Source organism: Ictalurus furcatus, chromosome 2 (assembly GCF_023375685.1).
Source record: "Ictalurus furcatus strain D&B chromosome 2, Billie_1.0, whole genome shotgun sequence".
NCBI lineage: Eukaryota > Metazoa > Chordata > Actinopteri > Siluriformes > Ictaluridae > Ictalurus > Ictalurus furcatus.
Window position 1 is genome coordinate 30,432,197 of NC_071256.1, and position 16,826 is coordinate 30,449,022.

A 16,826-nucleotide genomic window follows, 5' to 3' on the forward strand; every position below is an offset into this window, starting at 1 on the left:
AGAAGACTTGTTATAAATTGCACGTTTATGCTTTGTGTGTGTGTCACATAAATATAAAAAAACGGGATGTCATTTTAAAAGAACCGAGCAGAGCTGAGCCCCCCAGCGGTTATACAGATGTGCAGGGATGTGACTCTGCTCTGCATTGTGTTTCCTAAACATGAAGCGCCTGCACTGCATATTAAAGGGTACGTCCACCGCCGCATACTAGCGTACTAAAGAGTACGCCGAGCCAGTACGGCAGCGCTCATTCTCCTACACTGTTTAGTACGCTAGCATGTGGTGACGCAAAAGGCCGCGTTTCCTTTAAGCGCGCGAGAATCACCGAGCCGGAAGTGTGACGTCAGTCGTGTACACAATCTTCGAGTAGGGGAAAGACAGAGAGAGAGAGAGAGAGCGCAGCAGCAGTAGTAGTAGTAGCAGTAGCAGCAGCAGCAGCTCGGAGTCAGTGATTATAACAGGAAAATCACATCCAGTACAATGTCCGAGGAAAATATCTTTCTGTTTGTCCCCAATTTAATCGGTGAGTAATGTCTTCATTGTGTTTTTAGCTGAAGTTTTAGCAGGTCATGTGCGTTACATACAAGTAGCTGCTTGCTAATGAAGAACTGCAGGGAAAGTTACAGCTGCTGTTTGAATTTTGATTCCTGGCTGTATGAGCGATAAATAAATAAATATAATAGTAAATAAACACTTTTACAGTTTGACGAGGAATGGCTGACAGGAAGTTGTAAATCGGAAGAGCTGTAGCTAGCTAGCTAGTTCACCTGTTCAGCTTTGCCTTTAGCGTGTAGTTTGATAATAATTGATAATGTGGATTCATTTAATATATATATATTCCCCCCTTCTCTCCACAGGCTATGCCCGAATCATCCTGGGTTTGTTCTCCTTCTATCTGATGCAGTGCTGTCCTGCTCCTGCGGTGTTTTGTTATCTACTCAGTGCACTGCTAGATGCCTTTGATGGACACGCAGCCCGAGCCCTTAATCAAGGCAATTATAGACCCTTTCATCCACACGGTCTATTCAGGGTTGCCAGATTTGCATGCAGTCACACCCTTCGGATTCATTATAAACCAGTTCAAACTGCAATACGTATTGTTCACCATACTAAAGCCAGGTTCACACTGTACGATTTTGGCCATGATTTGGTCGTCTGAGACAAATCGCGAGAATCCTAAAAGATTCCTATAATCCTAGGCCAAAGTCTGAAGTCTTTGATCGCTAGTTTGACGTGTTCCACGACAGCCGATTAATTGCTGTTACGATCATATTTTTCCCTCTGATTAAATTCTGGTAGTGTCAGAAGATTTGAGGCTTGTAGTGTGGCTTCTCCTACTCCATAGGAGTCTTCTTACGTCCGTCCATTTTTCACGTCTTGACTGTCGTACAGTCTGACGTTAATGACAACTGAGATCCTACAGTGTGACATGGCTTACAGCTGGGATCATGTTCATACAGTCTGACATTAATGACAATTGAGATCATACAGTATGACATGGCTTACAGCCGGGATCATGTTCATACAGTCTGACAAGCAACAGTCGCAAAGGACTATTAAAAATCACACGGTGTGCACCCGGCTTCTGTCTTTATACCCTACGAGGAACCTGTCAGTCTGGCAACCCTGCTCTCAGTGATGTAATGTGTTACTATGTAAGGAATAAAACTCCATGGGGCGTGATGTTATTGGAAAAATTATCAGTGACCCCTTGATGTTGATTGTTTTCCTGCAACAGCATGTCCTGAAGTCTTTTATTCCACCTATACCACAGTAATTCCCCAATGATTTTAAATTGATCATCATCAGAAACCGCTTTATCTTGGTTTGGGTTGTGGTGGATCTAGAGCTCATCCTGGGGAACACTGGGCTCAAAGCAGGAATGCATCGTTGAAGGGATGCCAGCCCTTCACAGAGCGCCATACACACACACACACGTTAACATCTAGGGGACATTTAGCTTAGCTAATCCATCTAGAGGCATGTTCTTGGGAGGTGGGATGAAACTGGCGAACCCAGAGAAAACAAGCAGACACGGCGAGAAGATGTGAAACTTCACACAGACTGTAACGCAAACTCAGGATCGAACCAGGGACCCTGGAGGTGTGATGCAGCAACGCTAGACACTGTGCCACTGTGCAAATAAACCATATATAGTTACACTTAATGTTATGGATCTTTTACAAGACAAGTTCCTGTTATCACTTACAGTGCTGTGGAAAAGTCTTTGATTTCATTTGTTTTTGTGTATATCTCATACTAAATAGTTGTAGATCTTCAAAAGAAATACAGCATAAAACAAAGGCAACCTGAGTAAATATACAACAGTATTTATTTATTTATTTCATGGAAGCAAAAAAAAAGAAAAGGTATCCAACACCTATCATTAATGTGAACAACTAATTGCCTCATTAAACTTAAAATCTAGTTGTGCCACCTTTAGCAGCAATAACTGCAACCAAATGCTTCCGATAACTGGAGATCAGTGTTTCATTTACTTCTAGGCCTAGGACTTACTCCTATGGTTTGGATTGCTGCAGAATCCAGTTGCGCTTGAGTTTCAGTTTACGGACTGAAGACCGGACATTCTCCTTTAAGATTTATTGGTAGAGAGCAGAATTCATGTTTCCCTCAATTACTGCAAGTTGCCCAGGCCCTGAAGCAGCAAAGCATCCCCACACCATCACACTTCCACCACCATGCCTGACCATAGGTATGATGTTTTTTTTGTGGAATTCTGTGTTTGGTTTATGCCAGATATAACGGGACCCCTGTCTTCCAAACAGTTCCATTTTTGACTCCTCAATCCACAGAACATTCTCCCAAAAGGTTTGAGGATCATCAAGGTATGTTTTGGCAAAATTCAGATGAGCCTTAATGTTCTTCTGGGTTAGCAGTGGTTTTCCCCTCTTCACACTTCCATGGATGCCATTTTTGCCCAGTGTCTTTCTGATAGTGGAGTCATGAACAAAGGCCTGTAGGTCCTTTGATGATGTCCTTGGCTCTTATGTGACTTGCTGGATGAGTAGTTGCTGTGCTCTTGGATGAATTTTGGAAGGTTAGCCACTTCTGGGAAGGTGCAGTACTGTGTTGTGTTTTTCCATTTGGAGATAATGGCTCTCATTGTGGTTCTTTGGAGTCCCAGAGCCTTTGAAATAGCTTTGTAACCCTTCCCAGACTGATGTATCACCTTCTTCCTTAGTATTTCTGGAATTTATTCAATTTTGGCATGGTGTGTTACTGGTAAGACTTTTTAAATAACTTCATGCTGTTCAAAAAGTTCTATTTAAGTGTTGATTTGATTGAACAGGGTTTGCAGTAATCAGGCCTGGTTGCTTCTAGTCCAGCTGAACCCCATTATGAAATTAGTAACTACAGGGGCAAATACATTTTCACATAGCCCTAGCTGTTATCGAATAACCTTTTTGCTTCAATAAATTATCATTTAAAAACACTATACATTATAGCAGCTATAAACAGTCATTCCTTTACCAGACTCTCTCAAAAACAGTTCCTCCTGTTATGAAGAAAACAGAAAGCAGATAGTCCTGATGACTTTCCCTTGGCAGAACTGACACTGGACGCTTCTTCCAAATATATTAAATAAGTGTCTCCTCATAGAAAACTGCACCATATAAAGGATTATACATTTAATTGTTAAATAATAGCACGTTTTAAAACCTGTTTATTATTACCTGTAGATTATGTGGAGTGTCTGGCCTTGTGAATGAGTTGTTACTATAGAAAGGATCATGTATTTGAATGAGTGCAATAATATAAACCTGTGATTTGAATTACTGCTGGCACTTCCTTCAGATTTGCTGCAGTCTGACCAATCAGATTTAAGAATAGCTCTGTAGTGTAATGTTGTATAGGGCTCTTATTCTTTCTCTCCCTCTTTGTCTCAACCCAGGCACTAAATTTGGTGCCATGCTGGACATGTTAACGGACCGCTGTGCCACTATGTGCTTGTTGGTGAATTTGTCGCTCCTGTACCCGTCCTACACCTTCCTCTTCCAGTTAAGCATGTGCTTGGATATATCCAGCCACTGGCTGCACCTGCACAGGTGAGTCATTCAACACTTGTGGTGTGACATGGCTGTTTGTTGAATCTTGTTCAGACAATGTTTGCCACAGATTCAAACCGTCAAAAATGTCTGCCTCTGTCTGTCAGTTCTGTGATTAAGGGATCAACCAGTCATAAGTCCATTGATCTGTCTGGCAACCCCATTCTCAGGATCTATTATACGTCCAGGGTAAGGGCTGAACACATTTACTTATGTTCATATCTCAAAGTGATCAGCATTCAGCTTGAGAGAGAAAGATTCACCCACACATGTCTATGTCTAACATCTAATTTGTATAAAATTTAACATTCAAATAAGTAACAAGTGCAGAAATGCACACTGTTTTGGTCTGTCTAATTGTGTATTTTTCTCCATAGCCGGTGCTGTTTTTCATGTGCATGGGGAATGAGCTGTTTTACTGTCTCCTTTACGTGATGTACCATGTTGAAGAGCCACAGGGTGAGTCTCGGCAATGACTGATGTTTTCTTCTTTTAGTCCACGCATTTCTCTCTCCCGCTGTCTGTCTCTCCCTTTCTCCTTCTGTTTCAGTGCATCCATTCCCTGTTTACCAAACTCTGTTTTATTACTGTCTCGATACGTCGGGTGTCATAATGATGTGAATGTTTCCTTCCAATATGATCACTGTGCATCTCTATTTGCAATCAACTCTGATTAATGGAAATACATTTAAAGAATGGAATGATTTAATATGAGGTTGTTGATGGCACAACCAGAGTACAGAGTGAATCAGTATTGTCAACAGTTGGATTTGAATCGAAGTAAAAGTCGTAGCTTGTGTGACAATGCTATGACCATTTTGGCCGGGAGTCTAGAGAACAAAATTGAAGGTGCTCTCTGGGTGGGAGGGATGGCATAAATTAGCCAATAATGGGCATCTCTGAGCTCATGCAGGCAGAAGACGGCAGATAACGCTTTCCTGTGAGTGTGTTACACAGCCTTGTGATGCAGCAGTTCCACAAAATGGGGGGATGGGGGGATGAGGGGGGGTAGAGGCCACAACTTCTTCCCAGGGTTTGATGAGTACTATTACTACCACCAGTGAAGGACCACTAGCACCTTCATGTGATGGTAACAATAATATGTTAACAACAGAACATCATGTGGTATCATACCTGAGTGATGCAGTCATCCCTCTATCAGTTCACATTGACATTTATTCATTTAGCAGACGCTTTTATCCAAAGCGACTTACAAATGAGGAGGTTTGTAATCCTGATTACTTCTCAGCCTCTACATGATACACATTTTGAATCACTGCAGTCATAGTGTGAATTTTCACACAGATTGAAGATAATGATTTTTTTTTCTACCCCTAATAATAATTATGAATAATTTATGGAATATAAATATTATTTTGGGTTCCTGTCAGTCTTACCTTTTGCATGTCAGTTTACTGTGTGTGTGTGTGTGTGTGTAGTGTGGCTGCAGTGGCTGCTGGGAGTGTGTGCTGTGGTCTCTCTGTTGAAGTCAGGCATCAGCGTCCTCCACCTCATCACCGCCTCCTGTAACATGGCCGCCATCGACCTGGCCGACCGTGAAAGCGAGAGGAGTAAGACCAAATGAGAGAGGAATGAGGGAAGAAATCGAAGGGTGTGGCTTTATGTGGGTGGGAGAGAGTGAGTGAGAGTGAGTGAGTGAGGGAGTGAGTGAGGGAGTAAGTGAGAGAGAGAGTGAGTGAGTGAGTGAGTGACAGATAAAAAGGTTGATAAAATGAGGGAAGACACATCGGGAGCTGGAGATGTAAAAGTGGATACAGGCCAGCGTTCATAGAAATGAATTGTGGGACGATTTGGGCACTGATTTGATTTATGTTATTTATTCATAGACTACTAAAGATAATGTTATTCATGTAGCAGAATGCTGCTGTTTTAATCTAAATTTCACATATTAAATATTCTTGTGTTTGTCCCTTACCTCATCCCCTCAGTTAAGTCTTGAACATGTGTGTGCACGTCATGTGTTTAAATTGTGGGAAAAAGTAGAACAACTTACTGCACCACTGACCCCCAACACTGCCCCTTTTCTCTCTCTCTCTCTCTCACACTCACACACACACACATTCCCCTGACCACTCGGACAAAGAAATGACATGCACATCTACACGTCAGTCAAACTGAAAGGAGTTTTCTTTTTTCTTTTGTTTATTTTATATTATGTGATGTTTTATTATTATTATTGCTGTTTCTATACATGTACCATTCATTATATATCCTAATGTGAATTGCTGATGTGAGTACCATATTACAAAAATTTCTGTATCCGTGACCACTTAACCCAAAATTAATATTCCCTTACGTCATCTATATCCTACTGAATGTATTAGTGGGTCAAGGTAAGAGTATTCTTGTCTATGGATGTACTCTTTGTACTGTACTAGATTGTATGGCAGTAAAGATATCTTTTCACAACTGGACTCAATGTTTTTACTAAATGTCTACGTTCCCATTTCTGTCTACTACTATTAGGCCTCTATTTTTCAGGACTAAATGAGTCCAAGACCAGCAACATTGGTTATTGCTTACAAGGTCTATGCCAGTGACCAACATTCCTTTTGGCACACCCTCATTTGCTCCTCCTTTTGTATAAATGTAGCCATAGTTTGTCAACCACAGAAAGACTCTTGTCTGTAGAATATAACCAAGTACAAAAATATTATTCTACAACGAGTGCATTAATGCTACTGAACTTTTTTTTTTAATCCTGGAAACCATTAATTCATGGGCACACGGTGGCTTAGTGGTTAGCATGTTCGCCAGGCTTGGGGGTCCGAATCCCGCCGATGCCCTGTGTGTGCAGATTTGGCATGTTTGTGATGGCTTAGCACCCTTTCCAGGGTGTACCCTGCCTTGTGCTCCCTGCGATAGGCTCCAGGTTTCCCGCGCCCCTCAAGGATAAGCGGTATAGAAGATATATGGGTCGTTTATTCGTCTTCAGGAACACTTTTCACCTTCAGGCTCACTGACTGCGTGCCAGGCCTCCTCGTTCAACATCAGTGTCTGACCTCACTGATGCTCTTGTAGCTGAATGAGCACAAATCCCCACAGCCATGCTCTAAAACCTAGTGTACAGCCTTCCCAGAATAGTGGAGGTTGTATTAACAGCAAAGGAGGACTAAATCTGAATGGGATGCTCAACAAGTAGCTACATAATATTATCATGCTTAGGTGTCCACAAAGCTTTGGCTGTATAGTGTATATTTTGTCTAGAATCAGACAAGATCAGAGTCATATTTTCTGACACTTAAGCGAACTCCCAGCTACACACCACGTGGCATACTATCCACGCATACTATTTAGTGCGGTAGTGTGCGTTTTTGGACACCGCTTGTGCTGCGTCTGCGTGCATCGTTACCTTTAAGGACTTGCGACATTTTTTCCCCCCACAAGCTTTTTGCTTTTTTTTTTTTTGCACACTTGAATGTCCGGCTGTCAGCCACCGAGGATCCGTCCTGTACAGGGCGACGAGCAAGCAGCAAGCTGATGTTTTATATTTAGCCATCGTGATTTCATTTGGGATTTTGCGTCGGCCAAATAATACTTGTCTGGTCGGCGAGGGGGAGGGAGAGAGAGAGAGAGGGAGAGAGAGAAAGGGAAAGAGGACGACGGCGCTCGGAAGGAGAAAAAAAAACCCCACACACACTCACACATCGGGCCGGAGGAGGGGACGAGGACAGAGAGGGGGGAGTTCACTCCAAATGCTATCCCTTTAAAACAAGGGGGACACGGCGGTGGGGGAAGAGAGCGATAGCGGCGCGGAGAAGACGGGATAAAAAAAGAAAAGGGAAGAAAGAGCGAGGGCGGGAGGGAGCGTGTTACAAGGGAAAAAAAAGAAAGATGTCATCCTCTCGATTGAAATGCCGAGGCGGAGCCATGGACCACGACCGACGAAGCGACTCAGCAGACAGGGATGAGATTTAACGCAACACCGAGGCTCGCTTACAGGCCCAGAAGCTACAATAAAATAGGTTGATTATTGTTTTTTTCCCCATCCCGAGCGGACTGCTGAGTACAAAGCCAACGTCAAACTCATTTTCTTTTAAACGTTGGGTTCTTTTTTGCATGAATTATTTGCACATGACTTGTCTTATTTATAAGCCACTATTCCAGCAACTACAACAACAAAAAAATCATTATATGTAATGTATTATATAAAGCATGACATGACTGGTATTTTTACCCTGTGGATGTGGCTGTTTGTTTGTTTAGAAAAGTAAGAAATATTTTTTGGGGGGGGGAACTGTTCATATGATTTAGGCTATATTTCCATTTTCTATTTCAATATTGTCATTTTAAAAATCCAGTTAGGTGTTGTAAATGATTAATTAAGTCACGTCTGTGAGAGTGTTTTTAAAGCATACTCCAGCATTGTTCCTGGTGCTGGGTTACTTTTAGCTGCTTGCTTTCGCCTTCTGAAGCACAAATCAGGGGAAACCTTTTTAGAGAATTCACGTCAAGGGGATCTAAAGGGAAATCGGTACCTCGGACGTAACTGTTTCGAGTGTCGTCACGTCGACGTCATTTCCGTCATCGATTCCTTCAAGATGGACGCTGCTTGGAGCAATTTCCTCTTTCAGGTAAAAAAAAAAAAAAAAAATGCTGAGTATGCGAGATGCAAGAGTTGGATGTATATATAAACGCGTGTGCCAGAGTCTCTAACAAAGGAAATAAAAGAAATGTTTTAAATGTGTTATTTTTGCGTGTGCTAACTCCAGACCCCGCCTTCACAGTCCCAAACGGAGAGCACCCTCCAATCAGATCTTCTGCCGGAGCTCACGGACACGCCTCCGGACCCGCCCACCGAGCACATAGCCCCGCCCCCATCTACAGTGGACACAGCGGCGCTGAATGAGGAGCCTGAGCCAGAGCCAGGTGAGGGAGGGAGGGAGGGAGGGGACACGGCCAGGTCATGACCTCCTACTGCCTTACTGTGCACCAGTCTAAAATTGGTGGCTACTTATTTATTCAATTTTTAAAAATATATGTAGATTTAATTTTTTTTTTTTCATCTGTACATTTATGACTCTCAGCTCACACCTTGTCACTTGTCACACATGAAACTGGACATCATGTTTTCACAAAAGATGTGTTCGTGTTTTACTCTATTAAATATAAAATCAGCACTGGTAGGACTATAGATCCAAGAATACATAATAGATTGTTAATAGAGTCACAAAATACACCATCTAACAACTTAAAATGTAATAATTGTCTATTAAGGTCAGATCTTTTATTTCTACCACGTGGCTAAATGTTTGCGGACACCGGACCATCACACCTATATGCTTGTTGAACATCCCATTCCAGATTTAGTCCCCTTTTCTGTTCGAATAACCTCCACTCTTCAGGGAAGGCTTCCACTAGATTTTGGAGCATCGCTGTGTGGGATTTGTGCTCATTCAGCTATAAGAGCATGAATGAGGTAGGGTACAGGTGCCCAGTGAGGAGGCCTGGGCGTGTAGTTAGCGTTTTAATTGGACATTTGAGTTCTTCCTCTCCAGCTTTGGCAAAACAATGGGTGCTTCTCATTTCTTATTTGTGCATCCTCGTTTCCTTTCCTTGCGTCTTAGCTCCACCCCCTTAGGACGTGAGGGAAAGATGCAAGGATGAAATGTGAGGAGAGAGGAATCGAAGCAAGTTGAATGGAATATCCTTGCTCTCTCAAACGTCACTTCAAAGCAACGTCAATTACTGATGCCTGTGCTCAGCTGGATTACCTCACTGCGCTTCAGGGATCTGCCGTTATGTTGTTGGAGCTTGATTAATAACGACATTCTTAATAAAGCAAAATGCACTCATTAGTATGTGATATGTCTGGATTCTTCAACAATGAATTAATGAACAATACATAAATTATCACATCTTTTCTGCAGCTTTGCAGATCCAAGCATGCAAGAATCAATTAATTACAATACTCCTTGTAAGCTTATTATTTAATTATATTTCACACAAAATGCCATCACATCATCAAAGGACTTTTTGTTTGAGATTGTGGCAGACGTAAAGGAGGAAATTTAATACGTCAGGTTTTTCGGCAAGAAACATTTCCGCACAGGATACTCCTGTGTGGCTCATCTGGAAGCTTCCTCACTCCTCGTTCTTCAATTAGAGAATTGATATGTCCTTCAAGATGGTTGACATAGATCGTTTTCCGGGTCACGGGCTGGAGGACGGAGGCTCGAGGAAACGAGGAAGCATCAATTTGAGTATTGAGAAGCACCCCCTGTCTTCATGGAGCTCACTTTGTGCACAGGGGCATTGTTATGCTGGAATAGGTTTGGGCCATTTGATTTGATCAGGTGTCCACAAACTTTTTGCCATATATTGTGTGTTTATTGTTTTTATGACTACACATTGCTACCTTTATACAAAATAATTGTATTTATTTTAAATGCAAACCAAGGTGGATGTGAATGCATACAATAATTAAACGAGGAGATTCAGCACTCTAATACTTTAACAGCAGTTGTAAGTACTTTTGAAATGTAAGAACCTCAATTAAGCAGTTTCCTGAATGAGAACATTCAGACTTTGAGTGTTTTATGCTGGATATGGGAGTATCATGAATTCAGATTGGATTCAGTGTCATGTGGTAACAGTTTTCTCTCTCTCTCTCTCTCTCTCTCTCTCTCAGTTAAGTCTGTGTCTCGGCCTGCCCGGCCTGCTCATATCTGCTCCATATGCAACAAGCAGTTTAAGAACAGCTATAACTTGCGTCGCCACCAGTCGGTCCACACTGGAGTAAAAATGAAAGACCGAGCAGCTCGAGAGAAGGTGGACGCAGGGAAGGCGGGTCAGCGAGTGGAGAGGCAAACCATTCCTCTTTCCCTCCTCCAGCTCTCCATTCCTGCCCCGATCACAGTGGCTACAGATCCCATGATACACCCACCCCCCATCAGCAACCAACAGGTGGAAACAGTCGCTGTATCCATCACTCCAGCAACAGTTGCCATGACAGCAGCCCAGCCTCTCCCTGCTGCTGTAGTGGTTACTGGGACAATGGTGCAGGTTGGCTTGGTTTGTGTCTTCTTTATCATATTTTACCCATATGCACTACTGCTCCACCTTTTAATCCTCTAGTTGGGTATCTTTACTTTTGTCCGTTTATCTCTTTGTTTTACCCATCTCATCCTCAGTGCAGAATAACATCTGTTGAAACAAGGTTGTATCAAAAGCCCCATAACCACCAATATCAATGCATTACTGACCCATTGCCTCATTCTATAGATTGGATATTCACAGACACTGATGTCCGATGATGTGTGTTTGAAGTCAAAAGAAGATTATTTTCATGTATGAGAGATTATTTTTCTTCTCAAAATTCACACACTGTCAAAAATTCTGAAAGACTATAAATATGTTCTTCATTCTGTTCTAGGCTGCGCCAACTAACAATACCGGAGAGATCCCCAGCCTTCCCAGCCCCATTCAGATCTCGATCCCAATCACAAATCCACACCCTATTCCTACTCCAAGTCCCAACCCCAACCCCAATCCCAGCCCCAACCCTAACCCGGTAAGGAAGAACCATGCTTGTGAGGCATGCGGGAAGGCTTTCCGGGACGTGTACCATCTGAATCGGCACCGGTTGTCCCACTCGGACGAGAAGCCGTACTCTTGTCCCATTTGCCAGCAACGTTTTAAGAGGAAGGATCGGATGAGTTACCACGTCAGATCCCACCAGGGCGGAGTGGAGAAACCATACGTGTGTCCTCATTGCGCCAAGGGTTTCTCACGGTGAGGGGTCACACGAACACAAAGATGTCTGTAGATCTACAAAACATGTCTGTAGATCTACATACCATGTGTAGTTGCTTTTACATGAACTTGTGTGTGTGTTTAAGAGTGTGTGTGTGTGTGTGTGTGTGTGTGTGTGTGTGTATATATATATATATATATATTACACACACACACACATACATACATTATATATATATATTCTGCAAGTCTCTAGAACCATACTTGAAAGGTTAAACAGCTCTTCCAAAAGATAATCCCTCAACTGGTATTAGTGGTTGCAGAGAGCACTAACACGTCAGTCCAAAACCTCCTATATTTGTTAGAATGTGTTCGAGATCTGGTGACTGAAGGTCCTAAAATCATACTCATCAAACCATTCAGTGAGCCCTTGTCCCTCTAAGGGGACAAGTGGACCAAAACCATCCATCCATCCATTTTCCATACAGCTTATCCTACATAGGGTCCCGGGGAACCTGGATCCTATCCCAGGAAGTCGGGATACAAGGCAGGGGACACTCTAGATGGGGTGCTGACCCATCGCAAGGCACAATCGCACACACTGCAGACAATTTGGAAATGCCAGTTGACTGGGGGAAGAAACCCCCGAAGCACAGGGAAAAGATGGAAACGCCGTTCACACAGGGTGAGGCCTTAGCTAAACACTGGGAGAAGTGGACCGAAACCATACTGGCAAATTGCCCCTAAATTAAAACAGAACCATCAGTTTTCCCTTTAATTTGTCATGTGTCTATACCTTAATATACATTAATATACATTTCCATAAGCCTAAGGCACTCTTTCCATGCACAGTTTGCGTGAATCATCGTCTCTTTCACCAGTGCTCCATTTCTGACCACAGCGCCTGTAGTACCTGGATTTTTATGGTTATTGGACTGTTTCTAAACCCAGCAGTTAAAAACCTGATACACATGTAACGGTGCCATACACATTATCATGTCAGATTCACTGCTGTGCTGAGAATGATCCACCACCCAAATAATATCTGATCGGTGTAATTCATATGCTCGCAGATCACAGGACTTAGCACCAGATGGGCTACAGACAGTAAATGAATACATCATCTACAGTGTGACCTATACGGTGTGTCTAATACACATACAGGTACACACAGAGGTATTGGAGTGATTCACTGCGCGTGCTATCAGAGGGTACTGTACTGTTCACCACAGGAGACTAAAACACTGCCGTTTTACTGAAAGACAGCGAGATATGTCCTGATTACTAATTTAAGCCAGAAAATGGGTCAATGTGACAAGAGAAAAATGACCTTCAAGCTGAATATATCCCAATCTATTACTCACATTTAGATACTCGTATGTCCCGGATGTATTCTGAGTTCATTAACAAAAGAAACCCTTTTTTTACAGAGATGGACACACACATTTACACACAGACCTCTCGTTCCCCGCTTTGTGTATTGTGGTGCATTATGTGCTAAAGCGCTCTCTGTCCTCTCCAGGCCTGACCATCTTAACAGTCATGTGCGGCAGGTGCACTCCACAGAGCGACCCTTCAAGTGTCCGGTAACGTCAACGCCTCCCCTCTCCTATTCCTTTTCACTGTCTCGTTGTAGGCTCTGTAAATTTTGAACGTTTTCAACCCACTCTTACCTTGCTTTTTTTTTTTTTTAAATAGCCTGTTTAACATTTAACACGCTTCCTTCTTCCTGATGTTCTAGTTTTTATTATCCACCTGCTTTTCCTATTTTTATCCCCTCTAGCACAACGTTGTTTACTAAGTGACCAGAACACATGACCAAGCAGTACGTTAGCCAGATGGCATGTCTGACTTCAGGCCAAACCTTCAAGCAGTGTTACTGCTCCATTTCTGTGTTAACTTACTTAAAGCATATTTGCTGTAACATGTAGTGGAGTTATCTGTAAGCTGTGTATTTAAGCGTGAGAAAGATACCAGTCGAAGAAGGCTCAGTGATGCAGAGTTGCACGTGTTAACACGATCCTCGTCACTTTCTGCAGACATGCGAGTCTGCGTTTGCTACAAAGGACCGGCTGCGTGCTCATATGATCAGACACGAGGACAAAGTTCCCTGCCATATTTGCGGCAAACTGCTCTCTCCTGCTTACATCACGGATCACATGAGGGTCCACAACCAATCCCAGCATCACGTGTGCCACTTGTGCAACCGCAGTAAGTTTTATCCTCACAAATGTTTCGAACATGAATTACTTTAGCTCCCGGTTGTGTTGGTTACTGTTTGCTGTGGTCCCCTTTGTCCAGTCTTTACATAAATGTACATAAAGAAATTCAGAGGATGTTCTCGCACATCCTGGAATTAGTTATAGAAAGCAATGGGAACATCAGAAAATTGACCAAACATCCCGGAAATATTAGGGAGGCCCCAGAAAACTGTACAATTTGAGATATTTTAGCATATTTTCTCCTTGACCAACGTATACACGTATATAAATGAAATTATCTAGTTCTAGATTTAGATCAATCGACCTAAATGTATTTATTTTACCATTATTTTATCAGGGGAATCCCATTCCAATTACTAAATACTTGGTTTCTTCTTTGTTCATCGTTTCCTTGGGTACTCTTTTTAACTTAACCAGCAACTAATTTTGTAATATTGTTATATGGCAACAGATATGAGATGACTCTCTGTGAGCAAGAGCTGTAATGTAGCTGTAAGAGCTATAATGTGTATGTAATTCACAACGTCTACATTTTAGACATTTATAGCAATTTTTGTTTTGATTGCTATTATTATTATTCCACTCCAGGCTTTACCACACTGACGTACCTGCGCGTCCATGCTCAGAAACATCACGGGCAGGAGTGGAAAGAGAGCAGCATGGGCCGTGGCTCGGGGCCCGGTGGGGTGCTGTTGTGCCAACTGTGTGGAGTCCACTGCAAGACTCCCACCCAGCTCCAGGGCCACATGGCCACGCATGCCAACCAGGCGGACCAAACGGTAACAGACCCCATCAGCAGCAGCACTTTAGCAGGCACAGTTTCCACGGCCACCCCTGTCTCCAGCCCTGCAGCCACCGTGGGCCTACTGGTGACTGACTGCTCTAGCATCGCTGCCCAGAGCAACAGCTAACCCCAGGCACCAGGGGCAGAGATGGGGAAGGAAAGGGAGGGATAAAGCACGGCAGCGAATAGGAACAGGTGATATCTGCATGCAAGAACGGTCCTGTTTATGTTTTATATTATATACACACTCCTGTATGGGCTGTTTGGATGCGACGAGTGTTGGTGTTTCTTCTAAATATAATAACATTTTTCATTTCTCCTATAGGCTGTTACTTCGAATGGAAAAAAAAAAAAAAAGTTGCTTTGGAAATTTTGCACCTTCCTCCATCTATGCTGCCTCAGAGCCTGCAAGCAGTCAGCATGAGCTAACTGACTTTTTAACAGCAAGTCTGAAAACTCAAGAAAACTCCGTTCAAGCGCTTACAGACTCCCAGCCAGTCCCACTGGATCTGCTTGGTTTGCTCTACTTTGGTAACTGCTCTACGAAGACGGACAGTTGGATTAAGTGGTGCAACACCTCTAGTTACGTCAGTAGTTTCCCAAGGGTGAGGCTGTGAAAAAATGAAGGCTGTCAAGTGTTGTCCCAATTTATTTATAACCCGTCTCTAGTGATCAGGACTCTAGAATGTTGAGACTATGATTTTTAGCTATCCAATTGATTCCCAGTATAAGTTATGTTCAGTATTTCAACAAAACAGCCAAATAGGATCAGGTAACTCACCCATATTCCAGCACATTTAAGTTGCCTCTTTATACAAGCTCTGCAGCTGTGAGAGAGGGGCTTAAACAATGTATAATTTCCTGCCATAAATTCCTGATGCCTGTTAACCGTTCATTTAGAGTTAAATGTACAACATAGGAGTCGCTTGTATTGTTTATTATGTGTGGATATAATGAACTATTGCTGAATATCTTTTTTCCAAGAAAACTCGTTGATGTTAATTTATCTTTAAGCTTTTGACTAAGGATGTGAACGTTTGATGTTGCTTGAGAAGCTGCATAATGCTCTATCCTTTGACCCATGTTTGTGTTTGAAGCTTTGTTGGACGCCATATCTTTGTTGCTGTCGCTGTGACAATATCTAAATTAATCAATGTACAAATGACAAACGTGCACCTAATTATACTTACTTTAACTAAACCGGGTGATGCTTGTCAGTTATATTCAGTGGAGGAAGGATGAGCCAAGTGTGTTTGGAGTTGGCTTTTCTCCCAAGGGTGATTATATCATATAACTCAGGTGTGGGCTTAAAGGTGCAGTAGGCAATTAAAAAAAATGCTTTACTTGTACAAATAACCTGTAAGATATCTAGAACATGATTTAAAAAAAAAACAAAAAAACAATGGGTTAAGCCATGGTCTTAGCAAAAGTATATTGTCTTGAGACACACCAGTTTGGAAATCTGACATTTGGTCCAGAATGGCATTTAAGATCCTGGGGGTGGGGCTTCATGAAATTGGGTAGGAATGAGGTAGTGGGCCCACCCACCTAACCGTTAGAACTCTTTACAATAAAAGTCTTACTTAATGCACCTTTAGATTAACACGCTTTCATGTAAATTACAAGACTAAGCTTAAGCTAGCCAGCTTGATTACAAAAAATTACTTCCATACTTCATGACGCATGCATATGTAATGAGGGAGTTGAGCTTAAGGCACTATCAATAGTTATGAAATGGTATGGCCTTTTGCAGGGGTGTTCAAAACTATCAGTGCAGTGACAGGTATTGGGAAATGGTTTGATATTTACTATTAAAATGATTTAATGGTTTTCTAGAACTCCAACAAATTTTATCTTTACCTTTTTGAAAAGAAAAAAGTTAAACTTTAGTTAAACTTTAAATTCGAATGCAAACACTCTCCCCTCCTACAATTTCACACAATGGACGGAGCCATTGTTAGAACGCTCAGAACGCGTACTACCATACTAAAGAGTATAGTGTTTATTCTATTGGTTTATAGTATGATACCATACTAT

At 42.3% G+C, this 16,826-nt stretch overlaps 2 protein-coding genes across 5 annotated transcripts; both read left to right on the forward strand.

Annotated features, from left to right (window-relative positions):
- The first annotated feature begins 320 nt into the window (after nt 1-320).
- Nucleotides 321-6,502, forward strand: cdipt (CDP-diacylglycerol--inositol 3-phosphatidyltransferase (phosphatidylinositol synthase)). The gene is made up of 6 exons (XM_053614097.1): nt 321-523; nt 858-992; nt 3,914-4,067; nt 4,175-4,256; nt 4,445-4,526; nt 5,507-6,502. The coding sequence occupies exons 1-6, from the start codon at nt 481-483 to the stop codon at nt 5,650-5,652; spliced, it is 642 nt and encodes a 213-aa protein (XP_053470072.1). The 5' UTR covers nt 321-480; the 3' UTR covers nt 5,653-6,502.
- Nucleotides 6,503-7,070: 568 nt separating this feature from the next.
- LOC128601114 (vascular endothelial zinc finger 1) lies at nt 7,071-16,441 on the forward strand. 4 transcript variants are annotated; one of them, XM_053614084.1, is made up of 9 exons: nt 7,071-8,662; nt 8,816-8,957; nt 10,720-11,102; nt 11,313-11,378; nt 11,464-11,822; nt 13,306-13,369; nt 13,823-13,994; nt 14,594-14,984; nt 15,115-16,441. In XM_053614084.1, exons 1-8 carry the CDS (start codon nt 8,630-8,632, stop codon nt 14,914-14,916), a joined length of 1,542 nt encoding a protein of 513 aa, XP_053470059.1. In that variant the 5' UTR covers nt 7,071-8,629; the 3' UTR covers nt 14,917-14,984; nt 15,115-16,441. The 4 variants fall into 4 exon arrangements, with proteins under 4 accessions (XP_053470059.1, XP_053470044.1, XP_053470051.1 ...); XM_053614069.1 differs by having other exon boundaries at nt 7,072-8,662; nt 8,801-8,957; nt 15,115-16,440; XM_053614076.1 differs by having other exon boundaries at nt 7,074-8,662; nt 8,801-8,957; nt 10,720-11,093; nt 15,115-16,440.
- Nucleotides 16,442-16,826: the final 385 nt, after the last annotated feature.

What these genes read in the sequence shown, in the direction of transcription:
- cdipt (XM_053614097.1), top strand. Translation starts at nt 481, where the DNA reads ATGTCCGAGGAAAATATCTTTCTGTTTGTCCCCAATTTAATCG. An exon ending in CACTGGCTGCACCTGCACAG is followed by an intron (nt 4,068 to 4,174) that starts GTGAGTCATTCA and finishes TCTGTCTGTCAG; the next exon opens with TTCTGTGATTAAGGGATCAA. An exon ending in GGATCTATTATACGTCCAGG is followed by an intron (nt 4,257 to 4,444) that starts GTAAGGGCTGAA and finishes TTTTCTCCATAG; the next exon opens with CCGGTGCTGTTTTTCATGTG.
- LOC128601114 (XM_053614069.1), top strand. Translation starts at nt 8,630, where the DNA reads ATGGACGCTGCTTGGAGCAATTTCCTCTTTCAG. An exon ending in CAATGGTGCAGGTTGGCTTG is followed by an intron (nt 11,103 to 11,312) that starts GTTTGTGTCTTC and finishes CTCATTCTATAG; the next exon opens with ATTGGATATTCACAGACACT. An exon ending in GTGCCACTTGTGCAACCGCA is followed by an intron (nt 13,995 to 14,593) that starts GTAAGTTTTATC and finishes ATTCCACTCCAG; the next exon opens with GCTTTACCACACTGACGTAC.